The sequence below is a fragment of the Urocampus carinirostris genome, chromosome 6 (assembly GCF_059441175.1).
Source record: "Urocampus carinirostris isolate Australia breed hairy pipefish chromosome 6, RoL_Ucar_1.0, whole genome shotgun sequence".
Classification (NCBI taxonomy): Eukaryota; Metazoa; Chordata; class Actinopteri; order Syngnathiformes; family Syngnathidae; genus Urocampus; species Urocampus carinirostris.
The window spans coordinates 29,299,073-29,323,911 of record NC_142354.1 but is presented as its reverse complement, the minus strand read 5'-3'; the positions used below and the strand labels follow the sequence as shown (position 1 = coordinate 29,323,911).

Genomic DNA, 24,839 nt, shown 5'->3' with positions numbered 1-24,839 from the left:
GAGCAGGCTGGATGTTTGATGTGTTAGGCACTATGAATCGTGAGAACAGAATAGCAGGGAAGTGATTATTAAATTGGACTATTCGGTGTGTTTGGCAGATTAATAATCCAAGTGATCTAAAACTGATTTTTTTTTTAAATCATGCATATTTACAGCAAAAGTCAAGTTGTCAATGTTAAAAACATTTATAGTATTTTTTTCCCAATATGCCTTTTTCCTATTGTGGGATATTATTTTCTCTATATTTAAAATGTAATGAATTTGATCATTTAAAATGTCATGTTTAAAAATTAAGGAAATATTTGCACACATTATTAATAACACTAAAGAAAAACGTACCAGATTGTTTAATATTTAAAACAGCCCTTGAGTGTGATGAAGTCATGTGCAACACAATTACAAAATGCAACTCTTTAATCTAAATTATCAAATACATACAATAATTACTTGTAAAGACTTCTTCTCCGTGTTACATGTTGAGGTGTCCTTGGGTAGGACACTGAACCCCTAATGCCCCCAATAAGCAGGTTGGCGCCTTGCATGGCTGCACGGCCGCTATTGGTGTGTGAGTGTGTGTGTGTGTGAATGGGTAAATGTGAAGCACATTGTAAAGCGCTTTGGGAAGTCTTCATTGACTTGAAAAGCGCTAAATAAATGCAGATCATTTCATTTTATAAGTTCTTCATTTGATCATATAGACTGAAGTTTACAGTAGTGCTGCTTCCACAATATTGATCTCATACCTGCAAAGTTGTGCTCTGGTCTGAAAAAGGTGAGCTAAAAAAAGTCGTGACAATGCTCATGACAGTCTCAGTCACGTAGCGCTCCAAGATTGTGTCCGCATGCTTACGATCACTCGTATTGTTGCAAACCTGGGAAAAGGGGAAAAAACCATGCACGTTTGTTGTACATTCTCATATCTGTATTCAATAGCTACATAGGTTACCTACTCTGCAAATGTCAACTAAAAAGTTTTCAAAGAGTTTCCACATGTGGTTGGAAGTGTAGATTTCTTTCATTTCAACCTCAGTGTCCACATAACAGTGGTTTAGGAAGTTGACATAGGCAATTTTGACCTAGAGGAGTACAATATGAGTGAGAAATAAAACCATTTAGTAGGGTAATTGGAGGAAATACATGTAAACAATGTGAAAATATATGATGTTAAACCAACCTCTGGGATGCAGTCCTCATTGGTAACCACTCTTACGATGTCATCCAGTGGCAACAATGAGTTACATTTTATCTCAGTGTAAACATTTTTGCCCTCTGTGCACACAGCTAAAAGCTCTACTAGGTGAATGTGGTACATCAGTGGACTGTTCTCGTCCATACGATCTCGCTCTGATCGCATCATCTGCACCAGTGTCTGAAAGGAGGCACGATCATTATAGAACACCAACACATCTTCTCCTGCATTTACCAGCTGTGGAATGACAAAAAAAGGAGCTTCTTTGAGACAGAAAACAAAACATAAGAAATGGCGTAGACGCTAACGGTTCAAAACCTCGGCCATGACGATGTCCTGACACTTTTTGATGAATTTATTCTCTGCTTTGACAATAGTCTGCAGAAATTTGAGGTACTGGACATTGCGTCCATGTGTTTCAATGCAGTGGACAAAGTGTTGAACCACGCGCTCATTTATTTCACTGCACAGCTGGAAGTTGTTCATGAAAATATGCTGCATGGTAATGGCTTCCAAAATCTGAAAAACATAAAAGTACAGTAGCACACGTGTATGATTTAAAGCAGTGAATGCAATAACAGCCTACCCCAGGGTTGAGGAAGAGATTAATATGCTTGTGAAGCAGAGCTTGGTTCTGTTGATTTCCTGCACAGAAGTTTTGTAGGAACTGATGAGCTAATCTCATAATATCCTGCATGCGTACATCTTCACCCTAGAATGAAAAAAAAAAGGTTTACTTGTTAGTGCAGAAAATTAGACCCACTAGGTCACTGTGTTGTAGATAAAATACACCTTCTCGTAGGGGATCTGTAGTAGCTCAAGGACGACCACATGAGCCCCCATGTTCCGCAGCAACCTCTGCTGCTGCTTCTTGCTCTTCCGACCTGACCGACCATCCTGGACACAAAGCCCGCAGAGCCGTAGGAGGATCTAAAGCAAGGGAGCAAAATCTAAAATGTAAATCAATGTAGCCAAACATCTTGTTTGATTGATCTTGTTTACCTCTTTTACTACTCTGTAATTGTAACTGCTGGTGCTCTCTGGTTTGCTTGGCTTTTCAGTTCTTTCAGACTCACCCTGCAATAGATTATACATAAAAGAACAGGACCCATTAAAATTGATCAAATGTCAAACTAGTACAAGAGACTACAGAAAAATGCTTCTTGTAATCTGCATGTCTGTTAAAGAAGCCTTTCCGAAACCATTGTATACCAGTGCATATGTCACATTTGTTGGTACCTTTTTATGCTCCATCTGAGTGGATAGCCCCTCTCCTGTATCCAACACCTCATCTGGACCCAGCCTTTTATAAACCCAAAGCTCGGATTTCTCCACAATGGAACGTAATTGGTCCAGGTCAAACTTAATTTGTTTGTAATTTTCCACATCTTGGCTGGTGACTAACAATTGGACCTGGTGGCATGTTCAAGAAAAAAGTGTGATTATAAATTGCAGACAACCTGAGCTGCATGATAGTTATCTTTTGTGTAGTCGAATATTGTACCTGCTTAAATGCCTGAAGGACCTCCTGCCTCTGACTGAAGTGCCGAAACAGAAGTTGGAGGGCCCGGGAAACCAGAGGGGGATAGTCATGCATGGTCAAATGGAGAAGAACCCTTAGGAAGGTGCGCCCACCATGATCATCCAGGTCCAAGGGGGTGTTTTCTTCGCTGGTCCCACATATGACAGAAATTACACATATTGCTTTGATTTGAGACAACTATATTACATTTGTAGTTACCTTCCACCAAATATCCCCTCTGCCTGCTCCTCTATGTGTTCAAAATCCAATGCTCCTACAATGGCATAATTGGTCAAACCATTCACCATACTCATTCCTGTGTATTAGAGCAAAAGATTTACCTTACCTGGCATATTGTTTGGACCTTCAACTGTTCCAGTTACAGATAATTCACTATAGGAGTTGCTCTCATCAAACTCTCTTTTAAAGATGGAGAGCAGGCAGGAAATCCTATAGTCCAGGCGGACATTTAATATAAACTGTGTAAAATAGTATTAAGCATTAGATGTGTCATATGTGTTCATTAATGAATGTTATTCACGTTACTGGTCAACCTGTAAAATCTCTATTATCTTTAGCTTGGTATCCATGACCAAAATGTCCTGTTTCTCTGGTTCAGTCTGAGACTTGGCGGTGTTTCCATCAGGGCTGCTATCTAATGTTGTTGGTAGAAAGCCACCGCCTCGAAGGACGACCTGAGACATCAGCTCTCCAACGCCATGAATAGACCTTATCACATTGCTACCTGGAATAACATCCACACACATCAAAAATCAAAAAACGCAATACCTTAACGTTTTGGCTGTACACCCATTCTGAGTTTCATACCTTTGTTCTCATCTCCCTTTTCCAGATTAGTAAAGGGGAAAATTGTGCTCACATGGACACAGTCAAGAATAGCCAGCAGGATTTTAGTGAGTCTTAATAAGTCACTGAAGTTGTAAAAGCCAAAATAAATCAGATTCCTGGACAAGTTCACCACCTAAAAATAAATAAGGAAGATGTGGCTTTGTTGTATTTTTTACCAGAATGTGAGCAACAGTCATGGTTCAAATTCCAAATGGGCCAAACCCACCTCAAAAGTGAGTTTATTCTTTTCTTTATCTGCAAAAGGAAAGCTTTGACAAACAACATCTCTCAGGTAGTTTTCAACAAACTCCATAGTCTGTGAGAATCTCTCCTTAATTTCATCTTTAGATGTGCCATCATTGTCATAACTACAGAGTGATTACATTGAAAGAATGAAAACATACTAAACAGCAACATTGACATTACTATCATCAATAACTCACTCGTCAATGGCAATTTCAGATGGGATCTCCGACCACAACCTCGCATATTTGACGGGTGTAACCTGTTCTTGTGGGTCACGGTCTACATGCATGTGCAACATCATGCGGCAAAACGAGGCTCGCAGATCGTAAGGTAAATCTTCATCTGACATGCAGCGCAAGATCAAGTCTACATCCAGCTGGCCCGAAATCTTGTTGATGGCTAGGTACTGCCTGTCCAAACACATCCTTGCAAAGAGGTTCAGCTGATACCTAGAAAAAGGACCACCATTAAAAAAAGAAGAACTATCATAATTGAATGTTCCAAGCTCAAGCAGTTGATCTGGTCACAGAATGCGAGTAAGTACCTATAGTAACTGATCACATCCTGGTCCTCCTTTTGACCCTCCTTGGCATCCTGGGCCAACTCCCGGATGCTTTTGCTGCGGATCTCTTTATTGCTGTCCTTCCAGAACAACCACACCTCCTCCTCGTCTTCCGCTGATTCTTCAGAGTTGTCCCCAAGGGCTTCCGCTTCAATCTCAAATCTGGACAGCACTAGTCTGTGGCAGTAAAGTGCTAAGCGTAAGATACGTTTATGAAAAATATCAAGTTGGGCCTGCTGGAAGCTCGTAGTCAAAAGGTACAATGATTTTCTGTCATGATTTGATTAGATCATCATCATCCCTACTGCTTACTTAAAGTGACAAATTTAGGCATTACATATATTTTCTGGTACACATGTTTGTCTCTTTGTTGTTGTATTTCATTAAGGTCCTATAACTAATTGAGAACATGTTTTTATCTAAAATAGTCCATGTGTCCAAAATGTGAAAGACACAAGAACTATTTGGCCTCCTGTTCAGCATAGGTAGCACATACTTAGTCTCAATGAGAATATCTGCGTTTGTGGGATCCAGGACAGCGTTGCAAATCAGCTCCTGTGTCACAGGAATTGACTTATTCATGGACACACACAAATCAGACAAGTAGTCCAAAAACCTAGAATGGCACAAACATAAATAAAAATGAGCAATACTCCTGAAGAAATCCAAATATCTGGAAAACTAATATCTCAATGGAAAAGCTTCGCAACAATAATAATAGCTTCACATTCTGCTGAGTTTAAGCTCTTGACCGACCTGGGCTCACGGTTTTTACGGACCAAGCTGACAAAAGTGTCAATCTCTGCTGCAGTAATATGCTTCTCCAGTAACTTGCGGTTGTTATGGAGAAGAGCTGTGATTGTGTCTTCCGCCAAAACGTCATAGCCAATTTGTTTCTGCATGAAGCGAAATTGTTTGGCAATGTACTCCTGTAATATGCAAACAGGAAGAAAATTAATGCAAATGAACACAAAATAAACACGCCAAAAGCAATTTTTTGTTCCACTAAAATACTATTTAGCTTATTTTAATTATAATTTTCCTTTCGTTTTTAACAATATTTATGTTTTTGTCCAAGTTTAAAAAAAACTTTAAAATTTTAAGAGATTAATGAGGTCCAGATGGTAGATATCTTTGCTCAAATTTCATGATTCTTAAACCAAAAAAAATCATATTCAATATGAGCAAGATTTTACAATATACTTTAAGAATCGTTTAGTCGAATAAGAACAATAGCCGGAGCAGTGCAACACAAACTATTTACGACATGTATTTCTAAACTTTCAAACCAGACTTTTTCTTGTCAAGTTCTACACAAAGATTTGCTAAGCTAATGCCATTATTGCGTGATTTGTTGAGGCAATCATTTGGCAGCCCTAACCAAGTCATCCATTCCTCCTTTAGTTTTAGTATGAGGAAAGGCTTCAAGGAACTAAAATGAAAGAATGATTTTACTACTTTTGGTTATGGTAATATGGTTTGCTAAATAGCCTTCAGGATGAAATACAGTAAGTCTCCATTATGAGTCATTTCGTTCCACATCAAAAATTCTCGGGAAACTATTATGCTCAGCTCATTAGTGCTGTAAAAGATAAAAAGCCCAACTACTACTAAATTACTGGAAATCACGTAAGTTAACATTGCAACTGCAAGATTTATGTCAGCATATTCACTCTCAAATCAAGGAAAGGACAATAGACCAGGAAACCTCTACCTGGTTCTTGCGGTAGTCTTGTTGGGAGTGACGCAAAACCCGGTAGCAAAGTCGGCAGATGTGTCTGAAGGGAGCGTGGCGCTGGTCAGCAAGTTCCTCCAATCGAAGCATTGGGCCATCACCACTGTCAGTAAACGGGGCCTGGAGCAGCTTAAAGATCTAAATCCAGGAAAAGATATGAAAATGCCATTGATCTCTACTAAATGTGGTACCAAGCATGAATTTCTCATGCTCAACTGGTCGCCTACCTGTTTAAGAATATTTTGCTCCCTCATAAGTTTCTGACGCTCTCTGTTGGGTTTGTTGACTGTGATCTCAAGGACATCCTGTCCATTGTTGGGAATGTCAACAACAAAGAACACCAGATCTTCTAGAAGTTTGGTAACTGCTCTGTTTGTACACATAAGAAAAAATATTTAGAGAACAAACTGAAGATTTCAATTTGTATTTAGTATCTGCTATTTACCTTCTCTCATTCTGTGTTATGGTGCCTTTTTCAAGTTTTCCAGCAATAGAGGCCAACACTTTACTGGCATCGTTGGCAAAGTCAAGGTCTCGCACTTCAGCTGGCGAGACCGGCACAATAGCAAAGGCCTCTTTGTCTTCTTTAAGTGCAGATGTACCAATCTGTGATTAGGGAAAATATTAGCAACATATATGCAGCAGACTCACATAAAAGTAATTCCAATATACATACCCGTCAACCTCCACGGCTCCATGCCCGTACAAACTGTCGTATTTTCCCGTACAAAATACAAAATAATCGTACACAATTTTTTTTTCCGGAATGATGCATGATGGGAAATTCCAAGGCGGCAGACACAAGCACACATTAGCATCAAACCCCTCGTTTCGTTTGCAACGAAAAAAAACGATACCGAGATAGAGACTTGATTGATTTGCCATTTCGTGATAGTCGGTGTATACCAGATGGTACCCATCATTGACAAATTTGCATTTTTCCGTGCAGATTTCCTTGTACATCGTACTCGTCTTAAAATGCATTAAAAACGTACGTTGTACGGCAAAACCATACAGGTTGACAGGTATGAATATAGAAAGCCTTTAGGTGGAAAAGTGTGGTGAAGGCCCTTGTCTGTTCATTATGGTTGAACCTAAGTACTGCATAAATCAGATGGTTTAAAAGATGCAAGACTTTTTCCATTCGATTTCAAATGACTTTAAAATAAATTCATATTTAAATTGAGGCCCAAAGATTATGATTGCTGACCTCAGAATAAGTTCTACCCATCTTAAATGATTTTCACCACATAATGCATGTAGGGAAAAAAATATTCACATGAGTCTATCATATTCTATATTCTGAAAATATTCTCTGAGACAGTTGTGGCAAGCGCCCTCTTCTATGCGGCAGCGTTTTGGGGAGGCAGCGTCAAGAAGAAGGATGCCTCTCGTCTCAATAAACTGGCGAGGAAAGCGAGCTCTGTTGTGGGCACAGAGCTGGACAGCCTGACAACAGTAGCTGAAAGAAGGGCACTGGAAAAGCTGCGGTCAATCATGGACAATCCATCGCATCCACTACACAGCATTATCTCCAGACAGAAGAGCAGTTTCAGCGACAGACTGCTGTCACTGTCTTGTATTACGGACAGACTGAAGAGATCTTTTCTTCCTCATGCCATGAGGCTCTTTAACTCTACCCGGCAGAGTAAAAGCCCACATTAAACCACACCCCCTACATTGCATATTACCAAATTTTATTGCAATATGTATTCTGTGTAGCACTATTTAGATATTCTATATAACACGCTACAGTGGGCATTTGCACGTCACATTGGGTATTTGTATATTGTATTCTTTTTGCTTTATTATTGTATTGTTCTCAGCTCAGGGATGCTGCTGGAAATGTGAATTTCCCTGCGGGGATGAATAAAGTATCTATCTATCTATCTATCAATCACTATCATTTTTTCAAATCAGTATATTTAGAAAACTATACACTTACTCGGAGCATGACAGGTTTTTCCTCTTCTTTATCAATAGGTTGATTGGTGCTGTGAACCCATGTGTTGGTGCACAAGTGTCTTAGGCGCACGTAAGAATTCCTGAAATTGCATGTTTGATTTTACTTCTATATAACAAAACAAGCATACACAGTTATTCGTAATGGAAGTGTTAGATTAGATCAACACTTACACACATGCTGTCCCAAATCAACAACCTCAAATAGGTTACACTCAAAATACAGCAGTGCATTGTTCACCCAATATTTACCACATAGCGTATGTATTGATGAATTTTCTTTTCAAGAGTACCTGGGTACCAGTGAGTCCCCTCCTCTTAACGTGGTCGGGTCCAGCTCAAATATTGAAGAAATGTCATTTCCATCCGGAACGGAGACGAGCGTGTACATGACTTTATCTTGAACATTTCTTAAACGAGCCCGCAATGCCTCTTGCTCCAAATCCAGCTGTAAACATAAAGAAAGAAAAATACTGTAGCAATAATCCAAGCTTAAAAATGAATGCAATCTCACAAGTCCGGCTTTATAAAGAAATCAGAGAGGTCTGTTGGCAAAATGGATTTTAGGAATTGAAAGTGGGCAGTGTAGCAGGAAATGTGGTACACCAAACAATTATTGTTAGGGAAAAATATTTATAAACAAAATATAATTCTACCAGCTAATAGAAAAATAGACGCTGAAGCCTTTACCAATAGGAACCACACAGACAGGCGCTCAGCAATTTGAACAACGAAGGATCATTATCTGTGAGTCACTGCCATCTGCTGGTCACTGAAGACTGAGTTTAATGCATCTTATCCAGTTGTGTGTGTTAGAAAATTTACCATGGTCACTTTTACGGCTTCCTTTATATTGTTGCTCTTACCGGAGCTCTTGACTCCAAACTCTCTTCTTCATACTCCGGATTCACCTTTAAATACATAAACCACAAACTGTAACAGGACACAATGATTTATTAAATATTGACTCTGCATTATCAAAATAAATCTGACAGTATATTAGCCTGCTTTGTGGTGCACTGACCTCTGCCGCAAGATAATGTCCTGTTGCCAGGTGTTTGAACCTGAACAGACTGTTCCAGTATCCTGCCCCCCCTCGGCAGGGATCATGCTGTACAACCTGGTGTATACAGTGTGTAAAACTGTTACAGGCTACTGTTATTGAAAAAGTGAAACTGCAATGATGTGTTTAACAACTATCTGCACCCTCACCTCTATTTCCCACAAGGCTTTGCTGCTGGTTGCTGAGGTAGCTGACTGCCGTCCAGTGGTGCGAAGGAACACGTATTGTATTTTTCTGTGATCGTCACAAGTGAGGAATTTTTCCTGCTCCGCGTGAAACAAGCGTACAACATCGCCCTGGACCGAACAGGATCTATTTTTAGATGCTCATGTACATTACTATATGTGTTTATGGTACATGTTAATAACTATTTTTAAATATTTTCTGTAAATTTTGTGTGAAATAAGAAATCACAAATTAATTCAAACAGGTTGAATGCAGCCGTATACATGGCAAAATAATCTTACCCAATTTACTGATAATTCTACTCGCATTAGGTTTTATATTTTATCTTATAAATCACAACTGATTATATTTTAAGTTAAAAAAAATGGACATAACTCAAAATGAGATATATTAATTGAAATACATCTATACCAGGGGTGTTAAACAGGCGGCCTGCGGGTCAGATTAGGACCGCTAAGGGATTGATTCCGGCCTGCGAGACAACGATCAGAGAAGCACAAGAGAAAAACGAGCTGCAGGTTGAAATATATCCACGTGATGTTGCCAAAGCCAGGTGCCTCTCACAAACGCTATACTAGTATTCTCTCTCTCTCTCTCTCTCTCTCTCTCTCTCTCTCTCTCTCTCTCTCTCTCTCTCTCTCTCTCTCTCTCTCTCTCTCTCTCTCTCTCTCTCTCTCTCTCTCTCTCTCTCTCTCTCTCTCTCTCTCTCTCTCTCTCTCTCTCTCTCTCTCTCTCTCTCTCTCTCTCTCTCTCTCTCTCTCTCTCTCTCTCTCTCTCTCTCTCTCTCTCTCTCTCTCTCTCTCTCTCTCTCTCATCTACTAGTCCGGCCCCCAAAAGAGTGTTTGTTATATTGTGTGGCCCCCGAGTTAAAATGAGTTTGACACCCCTGATCTATACATATTCTTGAACTTGCTTTAGTAGGAAAATAAGATGTGCTAAATTGACTATATGGCACATAATTTCAATCTTTACATTTTTTATGTTAATATTTATCTTACTTAAGATTCGTTTTTTTTATTTTACTAGATAAATATGAGTAAAAAAATCTTCAGTTCAAATTTTATATATAGTAAAACAATTCATTGAAATGGCCATGACGTACGTATTTTTTCGAGTGCAGTTAAAAGGGAAAAAAAACTTGAAAAAAAGTGAGTTGCCTTTCAACATACGCCTTTTAAGATGATCTCCTGATTGTCACTCCATTTCATGAACAAGACAATCTTCCAGCTTGTGTTGCAGTTGACTGAATTCACCTAATAAAAACATAATGAGCAAGTGTAAGTAAAGTTTTTTTCTTAAAATACCTAATACATACATCAATTTCCAATACATAAATTCATTCATAAAAGCAAATAACCCCAAAAGTTACATCCATTTGTACAGGGAACCAAGGACAGTTACTTACATTGGAACCATAAACATATTTTAGTGCAAATAAAGGTTTGAGAAAAGTCACAACACTGTGAGTACAGAGTGAGAAGTGGTGCTATCTGTGGTTGATAACCATGCAGCTGTAATGTGTTAAAAATAGATTCCCTGCAGCCAAACATGCCCACAGAATAATCGAAAGACTTGAAATAAGATGTGGAAAGAAACCTCATTGCATCCTGGGTTGTCCACGAGTTGGTGTGTGCTTGCATGGAGCGGCTGGCCAGCGTTGACCGGGTTCAAGACTACCTTGTCGCCAATCACCACCTGTCATCACACAATAAAGTAAATTAAGTATCTGATAGTAGCCAACAGTGAAGTCAATATGTTTTCATAGTTTTATTGCATTTGGAGATGTGTCAAATGCAGTGGGTTGACAAAAAAGGCTTAAGTTAATAATCAGACATCCCGCAATAGCGAAAATGAGCCTTGGAGGAGCTTACGAGAACTTCTTATTGCCTCAGTGCCAACAAGAGATTCGTGACCAGGTAAAATCCAAATTTAGGCTGGAAGAGTTCGATTTAGGCAATGAAGGGGATGACATTAAAGGTTTTTTTAAGACAAATGGTGGCCTGGTTTGAAGTAAATGCAAAAAAATAAAACAATAATTAAAATGTTTGTCTTAGTTTTAAAAGATTTGAGAAGTATGTGTTTCCCATTAATCTTTGTTAGTTTCCCTTTATCACACTGTGCAAAGGGAAAGGAAACAAGAAACATCTACACACTATATTGTAGTTTTTATGTGAGGGATGCAACAAATTTATGGGCTGAAGGTGTGATGAAAATGACTTTTACAAAATAAGACATTGCTCGCTTCTTCTCTTCTTCCAATGTTTCCTTCCCAGGGCCATTTCAACCCCAAACGTGCGCGCACACAACTAAAAATCATATATTTTGTTACTTATTTGGTAAGTTTTGTAGCCGCTTAATGTTATATAACTGCTTTACATTAAACTATTGTTATGATTCCGTTTGTCATTGCACTACTATTGCAACTTTTGTCAGTCTAAGCACTACATTGTAAATCATTTTGTCTATTTATCCTGAGAGTCTTTTATCTTATTTTTCTAAAGTCTTTGTTACGTGTTTACCCTAGAGTGCCATGTCTAATAATGTTGCATACAATGTTAACTATGTTCTTGTTGATTACAGTAAAGACAATTGGATTCAATGTTCTCTCGTTTATGGGTTGCCACTATTGGCAATTGACCCAACATTTAAGCTTTATTTGAGCTAAGTTTTATTGCACACTGACTCTCTGCAAAGGTTTACTAACGATTGTGCTGAGAACACTCATTTATTCAATCCAACTAGCACAAAATCCCGCAGTGATATTCCCAATGTGTAATTTTGGACTCACGCTGTCCCCGATGGAACGCAGCTTGTAGAAGGGCTGGATGTAAAACCAGGAGCCTTCATTTCCTGCTGGGTCCAGCATCACCCTCATAGCGTTCTTCTCCAGGAGTGCTGGCAAGCGCTTGTTCACTGTCAAGTATTTGTTGCTCTTTAGGTGGAGGAGCTAATAAGGAAAAGAAAATAGACTTTTGATCTATGTTTTCCCTTTTGCTGTCAATTTCAGTGTTGTGGATTAAAACATTTCCTTTTACATGGCTTCATGATATTAATATTGCATTTAAACTTAAATATACTACTAGATTTGAATATTTTTTTGTATTCTTGAATAAGAAATAAGAAGTAACCAGTAAATGATGCAAATAGAGCAGTTCTTTTCTTAAAGTACATTAGTTGCAAATGGTATCTATCCTATCTCAAATAAAGCCAACTGCTCATGACAAACCTGAATAACATTCCCGTATTGAATTACTGTTCCAAGCAGCTTCTTGTTTTCAGAGTCATTTTGTTTCTTCTCCAAGTCAGCTGCATGCTAAAAAAAGGGCAGAAAAGAGGGGGATCTCGTTGAAAGCAGTGATGCTAAATCTTTCTGGTATTCACTGCATTAGTCGACACAGACAGAACACACACACGCCATTGACAAGACACAGTTGGCCCATTTTCTACACAGTTAAAGGATAAACTCTAAAATTAAGTCTAAAATGATAGATGAATGTCCAGCAGAGTAAATAATTACTTTCTCAAAGGCTCTTTTAAACGTTAAATAAATAAGGTTGAAATTTCTTCATTGTTAACATTCTAAACGTAATGTTTGATTTTATGAGAGTGTCTTCAGATTGCCAATTGGTTTAAAAAAGTATCATGATGTGATAGCTAAGACAGTGGGGAACAAAGTGTGCAGGGAAAAAAAGTTAAAAAAAAAAAGCCTTGATAGTGGTCTATAAAAGATTTTATTTCATGAAAAAGTAGAAGTGCGGAAAATCCTGAATTCCAATAGACAAACTAGAATTTAGTACATTAAGCTAAAACCCGCTCAAAACCACCAAATAATGATGCAAAAGTAGTTTAATTCTGCTGTCCTTGTGTTGAGAGTTTGAGCTTTGCAGTCAGTTTGGGGTGGTGCGTCTTTGGCCAAAGTGATGACTGAGAGGCCGAAGTGCTGTCACACTTACGTGGAGCTTGTTGAGAAGCACTGTGTCTGTGTTCCCTCCAGGCTTGGCAGCTTTCCAGAATTGCTTTTGGGCTGAGTAGCGGTTCATAGGACACAGTCTGAAGAGACAGTCTTCGCGGAGCAAAAAAGTATGCAAAGGGACACAATTACTTTAAAAAAGAATAATAACAAAGGAACAAAAACAGATAGTGAAATGAGGTAGAAAGTTTTCCAAATATATGTATGCAAATTACTTTGGGAAAAAAAAGCCTTGTTACAATATGTTTAAAGTACCCACACGTCTGTAAACGCAACATTTTGATTAATATTGCCTTGTGGTATTTGAACTAAGCAGAGGAAAAAATAAGTCTGCTTATATATATATATATATATATATATATATATATATATATATATATATAGGCCCCATTTTGCAGACATCCCAATGCCCAGAAGCTCTTTTGTTGATATTCACAAACTGAGTCCTTTAGGCACTCTAATGCATTTAATCAGAATGGTAAGTCAACAGCATATTGCGAACACAATTTTTGACCTGTATTTAAAAAAAAAAACACACACACACACACACATTAGTTCTACTGAATAGGCAGAAGAGCCACCGACCACCTTGTTTTTTTTTTAATTAATCTCAATCCACAAAAATATTTCATATGTTCATTAAAGTAAACAAGGGAAACAAAAAATAATGCAAACCATCTCATACTCAAGATATGATTTGACCATGCTTCTAACTAACTGACTGCCCGTTTCCTTCAAGGGCATGAATGTTTTTTGATCAAGTTCACTCATCTATCTAATCAATATCTAAATCCAAATCCTTCTTTTTAAAACTGCTTTATGATTTCCGATTTGTGTATCTGTTTGTATCTGACTTATAAGCTCCGAAACTGATGAACCGAATTTAGTGAAAAAGGACACAATTCTACTGTAGGTCTCCTTTAGTGTCCTTAGCTAGGTTTCATGTCAAGGCACCCCGAATAAATCAGATAAAGAATCCCTTTTATTATCATTGTGTTTCTAGAAAGAAGTAAGAGTTGCACTCAAGTTGGCAAAGTATGGAATATTAAATATAATAAATATAAAAATATATATTATTAACCTCTAAAAAAATATTCAGTCTAAAACAAAAACTATACACAACAGGGATATTGCACTTATAACCGGAATATTACACATAAAACTGTGTTCCAAAACTGTGGTTTAGTGTGTTGATAGCTCTGGGGAGGAAGCTGTCCCTCAGTCTGTTCCTACAGAAATTGTGGGATACCAAACAATATCAAAAAACATCTGCTTTCGTGCCGTCTCTGGCGGCCAAATTGTATGCAACAGCGCCCGACTCTGAACCAGCCCAAGCAGCTGAATCCAATCTTCTATTTGATCCAACACCTTGATTGATGTAAATATTTTAAAGCACATGTTTTACTGGCCCCCAGCCCGGTCGCTCTGCTTGATCAAACTAAAAACAACTTAAGTAGATCGACTTCATTTGTTACACTGCAGATATTTTTGTCTGTTTAGCGTTCACTTAAAATATATTCACCATGAATGAAATTAGAAGCACTTGAGAGGTTGATGACGAAAATCCAAATGTATGTTAGTGTTTTGTTTATGCAACCATTTTTTTTTACAAGATAAGAAACATTTGGTTGCAATCTGTCTAGGGCGTGCAAGCATGTATGAGACAAGGGAGCACAAAGCCACAGCAGTGAGGTCAGTCCGAGAGATCAATTCCATATCAGTGAGCGTGCAACTCATTTTCATAGATAGCGTTGAAGCCATCATCTCATTTGCATGCACAGTGAGGACACGTATTTGATCTGTGCACTGTTCCTTTTTGGACTGCAGAAGTTTCTTTTTCAGTTGCATTATAACAGATTTTAGCTCTTCTTAGACTAGTCTTCTATTTTGAGGGTGTGAGAAGGGAGAATGAGCAAGAGAAGAAAAACTGAACTGTCTTTCTCCTGTACTCGCAGTCTCTCCTCTTAGCTTTGGTTGCAGCAACATTTCCAAATAAGGGCAGCCAAGAGAAGAGGAGAAAAAAAGAGGGTGGGGATTCCCTATCTTTTAGTCCCTTAATCTTCTATTCATTCTTTGCTGCTACGATTGCCCCAAATTTCCAATGTTAATTCACCCTCTGCCACTGCAAATTGTTTTCCACCCATGACTAAATAAGATCAAGTTTATTTTAAATGATTTGAAATACACTTTCAAAAACAATGAAAAAGAGGAAGAAGGCCAAAAAACAAGGAAGGCAGGAAGACAGTGAAAGAATGTTAAGCTTAGGGAGACGGAGTAAAATAGGCTGCAGGAAAATGGAAGTGACATTTGCATCTACTGGATGTGAACTATCTGTACATCTTTCTTTGATAATATTTACCGCCAAGTGATGGATTTTGCTTCCAATTGGGAACTTTAGTGTAATAAATGCCCATCAATAGAACTACATCAATACACAATTTTTTTAAAACGTGAAGTCAACATGATCAGATGCATCAACCTCGTATTGTTTAGAATTTAAGTAAACTACGAAAATACACGTTTCTTTAATTGCACTGAAACTGGGCTCGAAATTCCTTTAGCGGTCACAGGGCAGGAGAACTGCTGGGCGCAAACCAGTGCCATGTACTGTAGCTCCAGGAATTTTTGACATTCTTGGAATGTAGAAAACATTTTACTAATTGGAATAATTACTCTAGATGTAGTACAAGAGGACATGAATGACTTCTAAGAAATCATAAAATATACATAAACATATTAAATATGACCAAATCAAAATGTCTTTTTTTCACACAAGGATTAACACAAAGTTGTGGTGTGTTGCAAAGTAATATAGCATAAAAGGGTGAAAGTGGTCTTATGTTAACACACTCAGCTATAAAAGTAAAGACTAATTTTCTTATTAAGTCTGGTGGAAGTGTAAAAAGGGAAGTTAGCCACCATCCCACACTTCAACCCATAGCATTTTAATGATCGTTAGAGAACGCTGGAAGCTTTACACACTAGAGTTTTCAATCTGTTAATTGAGCACGTTGATGCACCAAAAGGATCATGTTGATGTGCTACAATAACAATAACATCTAGAACATGGCCATAAAAATATTCCTCAAATTCCATTTGATAGCAATGTTTCCTCATATTGCAGTAGTGTGACCAACTCTCGAACAACATCTGGCAATAGACCTAGAAACACACATTGCATGAAATAATATATTCTATTTAAAGACAAAAACATCCTCCAAGATCTGGATAGTATAAACTGCTACCCACTTCAAACATCTAAACCTCTTTAAAATTGGAGAAAGCATCTCATCATTTTGGGAAAACCTATGACAATATATGCATATGCTGCAATCGTAACCTTGGCCATTTCCAGTAAGGTGTCTCCCACTCGAATCCCAGTAAAACGATGTACTTATGTTGGACTTATTTGGAAAGGAATGCGCTAAAGACAGGTCTATTTCTGGTAATTAACCGGCAGACTGTGGGAGCAACACTGATTTGTGTTGGGAAGAACTGTGCTGCGTTGCAAGACTACAGGAGTTAGGGGACATCCCAACAAAAGTAAAACGAACCAGGAAAAGTCCAGGATCAAAGTCACGACTATTAATATAAGGCTACAGAATTAGTTATTTTAAAATTGGTTTAAAGTTGTACAATATTTTGAAATGTGATGTAAAGCACAGTTCAAATACAGTAATATACAGAAAAAGAAAAAAGTCTTTGTAACATCGAGCTTAGAATTTTTCAGACATATCTTGCATACTTCATGCATAATACAATTTTTGCCAGTCTACAAGAACTACAGTACTTTGAAATTGTTTTTTCTCTTGAAAGTCTTTATTACACGTCTAACTTGGGGTTCCATGTCTAATCTTTTTGGAAACAATGCTCAGTATGTTGTCAACAATTACAAAAAAGACATTTAAATTCAAATGCAGTGACACTCCAAAATCACTCTTTGTAGAGAAGAAATCCATGATTTGCACCAAATTTGGAATGGTGATTTACTGGAAAACTGTATCCCAATTTTGGGTTTAGAGACTAGAAAAATAAATATGAATGTATGCTCCTCTACAAAGATATTATCATACGCAGGCTGAAGCTATGAGTATTAAAATTTGTATCATGGCAGGCTGACAATAAACTAATTTGTTGTGCACAAGAAATAGACATCCATTGATTATTGGTACCTTGCGCATGGTCACAAATTGCCTTCCTCCGGACTCTTTTCAGAGTCAGTGTAAAATATAGTTCATGGACTGCATGAGTGAAAGTTTGATTACATTAGGAGGGCTTGTGTTTACATTAGGGGGAAATGTTGAGCATACCTCAGTGGTGACAGCAGTTGAGCCAGATGACACAGTTAGCATAGACCCTGACGCTAGTGCTTGATAATTGTGTATTAAATGCAATTTAAAAACAACAAATAAAATACATAATCTATTACATTAAAAATACTGCATTCAATTCTGCTTGGACATTGTTATCACATAGAAAACACAGATTAGAAAGCAAGTTGCTTTGGTCTCTCCCAAACACTTCTTTCCACCTTCTGGTTGACATCAAGAGTCACCTCATACTGACATCAAGGGCCGTTCTGATCAGGAGCAGCTGACAAAGCAGTTATCAAAGGCACTTTGAACTCATTCTCTGTGTTCAAGAGTGTTCACAAACACAATTTGAACATGCCAAATAAAATTCAATTAATTCACCAACCACAGGTTGTTTCTTGTGCATTAGTAAAAAAAAAAGGAAATTGAACACATTGCTGCTGATAGAAAACCATCACAATAGATTGAGGCTACCTTCTGATGTCTAGGACACAATTGATTGCTACAGTGAGTTACAAAACAAGGTGATAGAGTATTAGTGTCAAAAAATTTGTTCAAACCAAACCAAAAAGAGGATTAAAAAAAGTGAGGGGCAAAATCCTCCTTTGAAAACGTTGGCTGCCGAAAATGCCCATATACTGTTTGCACTTGTGCATGTCAAAGGGGTGCTATGAGTTTAGTGTTTTAATTCAGTGGGCTGGGGCACACTGGTGTGCCGTGAGACCTTGTCTAGTGTGCTGCAAGAAAATGCCCAATTTTATCTTAGCAAAAAATATGCCTTCGTCCAGTATATTTGCTTTCTTCCAGTGGTCAGCTGAGTGCCTATAGAATTAATCCATATCAGTAGGTGCCAGATTACCAATTACCAACGCCAAAATAACAGTGACGCATACTCTTTCTTTAATTGCTAGTATGGTTGTTGTAATGTAAAAGGTGTGGCCAGGCTTTTGAGTCAGTGCTGATGAATCAAAGTACACCAAAGCTTATAAACAAAACGAAAATGTCAACCCTTGACTTTCAATTATCAAACATCAACAAACTGAGACTTAATGTAGAACGTACTGCAATCTACATTTCCGCAGCAACACGATATCAATCTGCAGATCATTATCATTTGAGCTTATTTGAAATTACTTTGCTGCTTCAAAGTTAGCTTGAACTGTTTTCGAACATGTAAAAGTATAAACCTCTTTTAAATATATGATTGGTGATCTTCCTAAAAGGGACATATTTTATCAGCTGTTTGCAAAGAAATGACTGACAGATTATGCAAGATGCTCTTGGTGCAATGTCGGGGTCAGTTTTCCCCAAGAGATGCAAGCCTTCAGCCTGAGAACCAAGGGTCATGAATTCTACTTCCTGTATGGCAACTATTTATAGCAAATACACTCAAACCAGAGGCACAAGGTTTTTTTTTTAGTACGAAAAGCTTTCCAAGGATGCTTCATTTATTCACATTAAAACATTTTTATTTTTTTTTAAATTCATTTTTGCAATAAGGCAGAACGCCCATTTTAAAGCTGAGGTATTGTGGTCATCACCAAAGAAACGCAGGACAACACATGAAGCAGCGCCTATCACAGAGCTCTCAGTATAAACACACAGTATTTAGTGTGGATGACCTCAGCCTCGAGGGGGAAATCTTTGTGCCTCTTACCTCTGAACTTCTTTGGAGGGTTATTGAGATCCCCTGCATCTGGCTGGACCACACAACGGTCATCCACCAAGCTGCAGATTGAATCACATTACGACACTGTTAATGTGATGCAGGGAATTTTTAGGACATATTACCAAAAAAAAAAAAAGATGTCACTGGAGAAAAACTAACCAGAAACTTGCTTTGAGATGCATTTTGGTAATAGAATGTAGCAGGGGACTATCCCAATGAAGCTCAATTGCAAGTAAAAATAGCAGGGTATTTTTACAAATTTCATGATTTTATTTTAAATCAAGAGATCAGTTCGATTTGGTTTTGATTTTTTTTTTTGCTACAATTTGATTTAGTTCAACATAGCCCAGTAGTTATTGATTTAAAATAATTATATTAATAGAAAAATATATTTTTTTTAACTTCCAAGTACATGATATATACAGGTACAATCTCTTTAGTATTCCACAACTATAATAATGAGTATAGTATATTTTTGAAGGATTGTGAACGCAAACAATGTGCAATACTTTTGAATTTTTCTCTTGTAAATATAACAAAAGTACTTGCGCCACCAGGCTGTACTTGCCTAAGACTCACCACAGGAAGTGGTGCCCCTATGACCCTAGCGGTAGCAACACTCAATAAACAAAAAGATCACATAAAACCTTCAACGGTGCGAGTGTTTAACTTCAGAGAGTACCTACTCATTGTAAAGAATGCAGTTGATCATTTAAAGAATGTAGTGGAGTTGGTATTTACACATTGAGAAAACTGGTATGACAATTTTGCAAATGTATGCACTCCAATGTGCGTGGGATTATGTAGAACGCAGCAGATGCCTCATACAAAGTCTTTATAGCCAACTTAGCCTTTGTACAAGAGATCATTCTATTTTTTAATCAATTCTGCAACACCCTCACTGACGGTTCTGACTGCTTTAACGATTCAAAAATAGGCAATACTGCAATGTTATTCTCTGTTAGTTAACAAAATGATTAAAAGAAAAGTTCATTTCTCGCAATTATTAATAGAGGAGTGTGGCCTTTGCCAAGCGAGACGCCATGACATAGCTCCATTCACAATTATAATGACACTCAGAACAGACCCACTGGCGGTTTTGAGGGGGTGATAGGATGGCCCCATCGGCGAACAAAGATCATACAGATGCATGTGGACTGAGAACAAAAATCGGTCCACGAAATTATTCATCAACGTGGAATGGCATGGATAGGAGGTGAAATTCCAAAACGGGAACTCTGAACTTGACAGAATCCAAGTTCAACGCCAAACCAAAACGGGAACTAAATAGGAAACAAGAACACTTTAGGTTTCAACGAGGCTTAGGCAACTTACCCAAAAAGAAACCACCAGAGCTACCAAGAAATGGTTATAACAATCAATATTTGCTTTTTATTTATGGTTAGACATCTGGTCTAGACACACTGTTAATTAATTTTATTTATTTACGGTCAATAAAAACCTACCCGATCACAACACGTTGACTTGAGTAGATTGTGTGAGTCAAGGTAATATTAGCTCACTTTCCAACACAAAAACAAGCAGGCCCACAACAGTAGCGATTTTTATAAAGTATAAAAAAATGTTGATGAATTGTCTCACCACAATTTTAGTCAACGCAGAAGTCAATGCCAAAGATTCCCCTGGAGTCTAAACACAGCAGTATGTGTTTGTGAATCATGAGTTAAGAGGCAACATCAACCCATCTTTAAGGGTGGCCATTTTGAGAATTTTAGCGAGCAAGCCTGGGCGACAAAATAATAACGATAACTATCATCATATAATTTGTGCCCCGATACATAATAAAAACGTCCGATAAAAGTCGATAATCTAAACTGTAATTACACCGCCCAAACACCGACGAAAATGAGGGTGCTAATGCAATGAAAACGTAAGTTCCTGACCAACATTCACGAGACGAAGAAGGTAACAAGGACCAGCCAATCATTTTGCAGTAATAGCGGCTCACACAGTGAAAGCCGAAGGACTACAACACAGTCAAAATGAGCAATGAAGAGACAACGAATAACAGCCAGCATACCCACTCACAACATGTGGAAAATAATCGGAGACGGGAGAGGCCCCCCCATCTTCAGTTGTTTGGAGGTATTTAGGCTACTTAGAGCTCGATAAAAAACAGAGTGGCAACATGTACTGCAAGCTTTGCTAAACAAGACAGGCAACACAACACACCATTATTCCACCATTTAAAACGGTATCGCCTGCTAGAATACACTAAATGAAAAATGATTCAGCTTCAAACGAGTGCTCAAGGACGTTCAACGAGCACTGGGCCATTAAAAAAAACTTTCCAATAGTGAGCCAGCTAGCAAGGCTTTATGTGTGTAACCCTGTAACCAGCTCCCTATCTGGGAAGGTATTCACTTGTTTAATGTTCCTCATACTTGTAAAACAATGTGTAATAGTTTGTCACCATTGGTGTGTGAGTGTGTGTGTGTAAATGGGTAAGTGTGAAGCACATTGTAAAGTCTTCCATAACTTCAAAAGTGTCTTGAAAAGTGATATATAAACAGACCATTTACCATTTACCATGAGGCTTCGTTCTGACATTAAAGATTGGTTGAAGCACAATCGGATTTCGTCAAACTTTACTCAGGGACCAAAATTAGACTTAAAATGTGAAAGGAAGACAGTCGTGATATTTCTCGCAACAATTATTGATGTGGATTATTAAGAAATGTTTTATTGTAATAATCATTTTTGTCATATCGCCCAGGCCTACCATAGCGTAAAGATAAAATCACAGTTGCTGCATCGTCCAGCCGGCAGAGATGGGAAGCTGCGGCGTTGCTGTTATGGACTTTTTGGACTAGTTTATGGCTTGAGGCGTCGTTGCTGTCATGCAATTTCCGGACAAACTTCAACATGTTACCTAGTGTTCTCTTTTATTGATGTCTACTATGTTTGTGTACTGTCACTCAATGCTAAATCTATTCCACCCTGGTCATCCTGGAAGGGGGATTAGCACTTGTTAGGCCGCTTCTCAAGGTTTTCCTTTTTCCTCAAGCTGGGTTTTGAGTTTTTCCTTGCCCGCATGTTGGTTTAAGATCAGGCAATTGTGTAATTGTAATCCTGTGCAGTCCTTTGAGAATTTTTTTGTGATTGAGGGCTATGTAAATAAATGTGATTTCACTTGCTCAGACTTCAACTAATAAGAAAGCATGTGAACTGTGATTGGTTTTAAGTTGAAGCCAGAGCATTTGTGATGTTATTCGTGGTAAAAACATGGGTTTTGTTTCTTAACTCGTATTCTACAATCAAAATATTCATCAAAGTGCAGTGTTTGGACTATTGGGGGCCCATAAAACCTCTAAGTTAGGAAATAGTTAGGGTTTCACTGTGTGTGAAGTGGACCACATGAAAGGGCAATATTACTCCGTAAAAGCTTTCTTCAGTTTTCAGTCCTGCTCTGTGCCGCTGATAAGTAAATCATGTTTTTCGGGTTTTTTATTCTGCTTAGTTCTGATGAGGAATGTAGGTTTATTTTTAGTATTGGACACCTGAAAAGTAGATTGCTTAGGGTACCAGGGTCGTTCGTTATTTTAGCTCAATGTTGTTCATTATTTTGACTATTATGTGCTGATTACATCAGTCACTATTAGCCAATCATGTTGCTGTTCTTTGAATCCCACACAGTTAAGTGCTGATCTACTTTTTGTTTTATCAGACCTTTAAAAACATAATATAATAGATTGTACGTGTATGTCTTTGTTTTGAACTATTAATAAAATCAATGTGAGAAGCGTACATACCATTTGACCTTTTACATTCATTCTTAAAGGCTACTGTCCCACTCTTTCTTGCATCTGTGTTTTTGTGTTCATGGCCACAAATAAAAGAAGAATAATTGACTTTATTGAGGAAAAAAAACTTCTATTCTAGAACCTTTACATTGCTGAGCCTCCCTGAAGCCAATCAATATACTGTAAAATTTGTCCACCCATGTGACTTAATATTGGCCGTAAAAAGAAGTTGAGTTGTCTGGGTCTTTTTCTCACACATTCCAAATTTTGCTCACATCCTTGGCAAGCATCGTCTACCAGTCAAACATGTTTACCCCAGGGTGCTGATGAAACCACTCGTGGACCCCTCTGCGTAAAGGGAGCAGATATCCCCGATGTGCAGGAAGCTAGACATCTTATCGGACATGATGGTAGCTCACCAGGGAACACCTATGGCAGAGCGAGATACAATACATTAAAAGTAAGATTGAGAAAATTGAAAATGTGTTTCAAAATTAGTAAAAGAAAGGTTACCATAAAAATGATTCATATATCCGTCCATCCATTACCTGCACCTCTTATCCTCACTTGAGTCGCGAGAGATCTGGAGCCCATCCCAGCTATCTTTGGGCAGTGGGAAGGGGACACCCTGAACTGGTTGCCAGTTACAGGGCACACAGAGACAGACAACTCACTCGTTTATCCACACTTCGGGACAATTTGGACCGGCCAATTAACCTGACATGAATGTTTTTGCAATATTGGAGGAAACAGGAGTGCCCAGAGGAAACCCACACAAGCACAGGGAAACCATGCAGACTGCACACAGAAAAGTTTGTGATTAATATACGATGTATATTGAATCTATTTGATGTTTATTTTATTTCTTTAAACATCATTTCCTTTGGCCATTGTTAACAAAATCCTAGCATGCACATTTATTGGTTTGTTTTTATGATAACTGGCGCTGGATTTGGGCATGAGGCAGAATCAACAGGTAAAAAGTGACAAATAAGTGGTGTATCTACATTTCGCAAAACCGGAAAGAATCTTCAGAAATAAGAGTACAAAGGTGTAATCAAGTCAAATGAGGCGCCTTGCAGTCCTAGCAAGAATATTTGACATGAATCATGAAAGCAAAACAAGGATCCTTGCACAAGCCCATGTGCAATGATGTGCAATAATGGTACAGGTGAAGGAGTTTAACACCCTCAGTGCGGTTTTGCAGTAAGTCTTTTTAATATTTTTAAAAAACGGCTCTCAAAAGTAATCAGATTTTTGAGGAAAAATATGATTTTATTTTGTAAATATAAAACTTGCCAAATTCTGGCCTCGTTTGGTTCTGATATCAATAAAAATAATGTATCTTGATTCAACACAATTATAGAGGCATTTCCATCATGGAAGATAATTCAAATTGATCTATAGTTACTGTCAAGACAAGACAAATGTATTTTGTATGGCCCTTAGCCAAAATATGGTACATAAAACATCCTTTAGAGAAGGCACGGCAGCTGGGGAATTAGCACTTCCTCGACACAGTTCTGAGGCCATGGGTTCAAATCCATCTACAAGCCTTCCTGAGCGAAGTTTGCATGTTTTCCTCATGCTTCCACGGATAATTTCCCCCCGCATTCCAAAACCATGCATGTGAGGTTAATTGTCTGGTCCAAATTGTCCCTAGGTGTGAATGAGCAAGTGAGTTTTCTGCCTCTATGTGGCAACCAGTTCAGGGTGTCCCCTGCCCGAAGACAGCTGGGATGGGCTCCAGCACCCCGCGACCCTACTGAAGATAAGCGGTGCAGATAATGAATGGATGGATAGATAACA

The 24,839-nt window shown here is 38.2% G+C and overlaps 1 protein-coding gene across 3 annotated transcripts in view; it reads right to left on the bottom strand.

Annotated features, from left to right (window-relative positions):
- Positions 1-24,839, bottom strand: part of LOC148364527 (inositol 1,4,5-trisphosphate-gated calcium channel ITPR1-like) — an 86,991-nt gene that overhangs the window by 61,153 nt on the left and 999 nt on the right. For all 3 annotated transcript variants that reach the window (XM_088338667.1, XM_088338669.1, XM_088338668.1), the window contains exons 2-34: positions 23,345-23,459; positions 19,255-19,325; positions 13,268-13,377; positions 12,541-12,627; positions 12,103-12,261; positions 10,911-11,009; positions 10,484-10,567; positions 9,278-9,424; positions 9,090-9,185; positions 8,932-8,976; positions 8,359-8,513; positions 8,049-8,148; positions 6,549-6,709; positions 6,331-6,472; positions 6,083-6,241; positions 5,125-5,297; positions 4,865-4,984; positions 4,351-4,545; positions 4,004-4,255; positions 3,787-3,928; positions 3,540-3,693; positions 3,266-3,456; positions 3,058-3,190; positions 2,931-2,985; positions 2,694-2,859; positions 2,429-2,602; positions 2,192-2,266; positions 1,982-2,119; positions 1,776-1,901; positions 1,508-1,708; positions 1,175-1,426; positions 951-1,076; positions 744-872 (exon numbers count right to left, since the gene is read on the bottom strand). In XM_088338667.1, coding sequence (XP_088194793.1) covers positions 744-872; positions 951-1,076; positions 1,175-1,426; positions 1,508-1,708; positions 1,776-1,901; positions 1,982-2,119; positions 2,192-2,266; positions 2,429-2,602; positions 2,694-2,859; positions 2,931-2,985; positions 3,058-3,190; positions 3,266-3,456; positions 3,540-3,693; positions 3,787-3,928; positions 4,004-4,255; positions 4,351-4,545; positions 4,865-4,984; positions 5,125-5,297; positions 6,083-6,241; positions 6,331-6,472; positions 6,549-6,709; positions 8,049-8,148; positions 8,359-8,513; positions 8,932-8,976; positions 9,090-9,185; positions 9,278-9,424; positions 10,484-10,567; positions 10,911-11,009; positions 12,103-12,261; positions 12,541-12,627; positions 13,268-13,377; positions 19,255-19,325; positions 23,345-23,436 — 4,509 coding nt within the window. In that variant the 5' untranslated portion in view covers positions 23,437-23,459. The remainder of the gene's footprint in view (positions 1-743; positions 873-950; positions 1,077-1,174; positions 1,427-1,507; positions 1,709-1,775; positions 1,902-1,981; positions 2,120-2,191; positions 2,267-2,428; positions 2,603-2,693; positions 2,860-2,930; positions 2,986-3,057; positions 3,191-3,265; positions 3,457-3,539; positions 3,694-3,786; positions 3,929-4,003; positions 4,256-4,350; positions 4,546-4,864; positions 4,985-5,124; positions 5,298-6,082; positions 6,242-6,330; positions 6,473-6,548; positions 6,710-8,048; positions 8,149-8,358; positions 8,514-8,931; positions 8,977-9,089; positions 9,186-9,277; positions 9,425-10,483; positions 10,568-10,910; positions 11,010-12,102; positions 12,262-12,540; positions 12,628-13,267; positions 13,378-19,254; positions 19,326-23,344; positions 23,460-24,839) is intronic.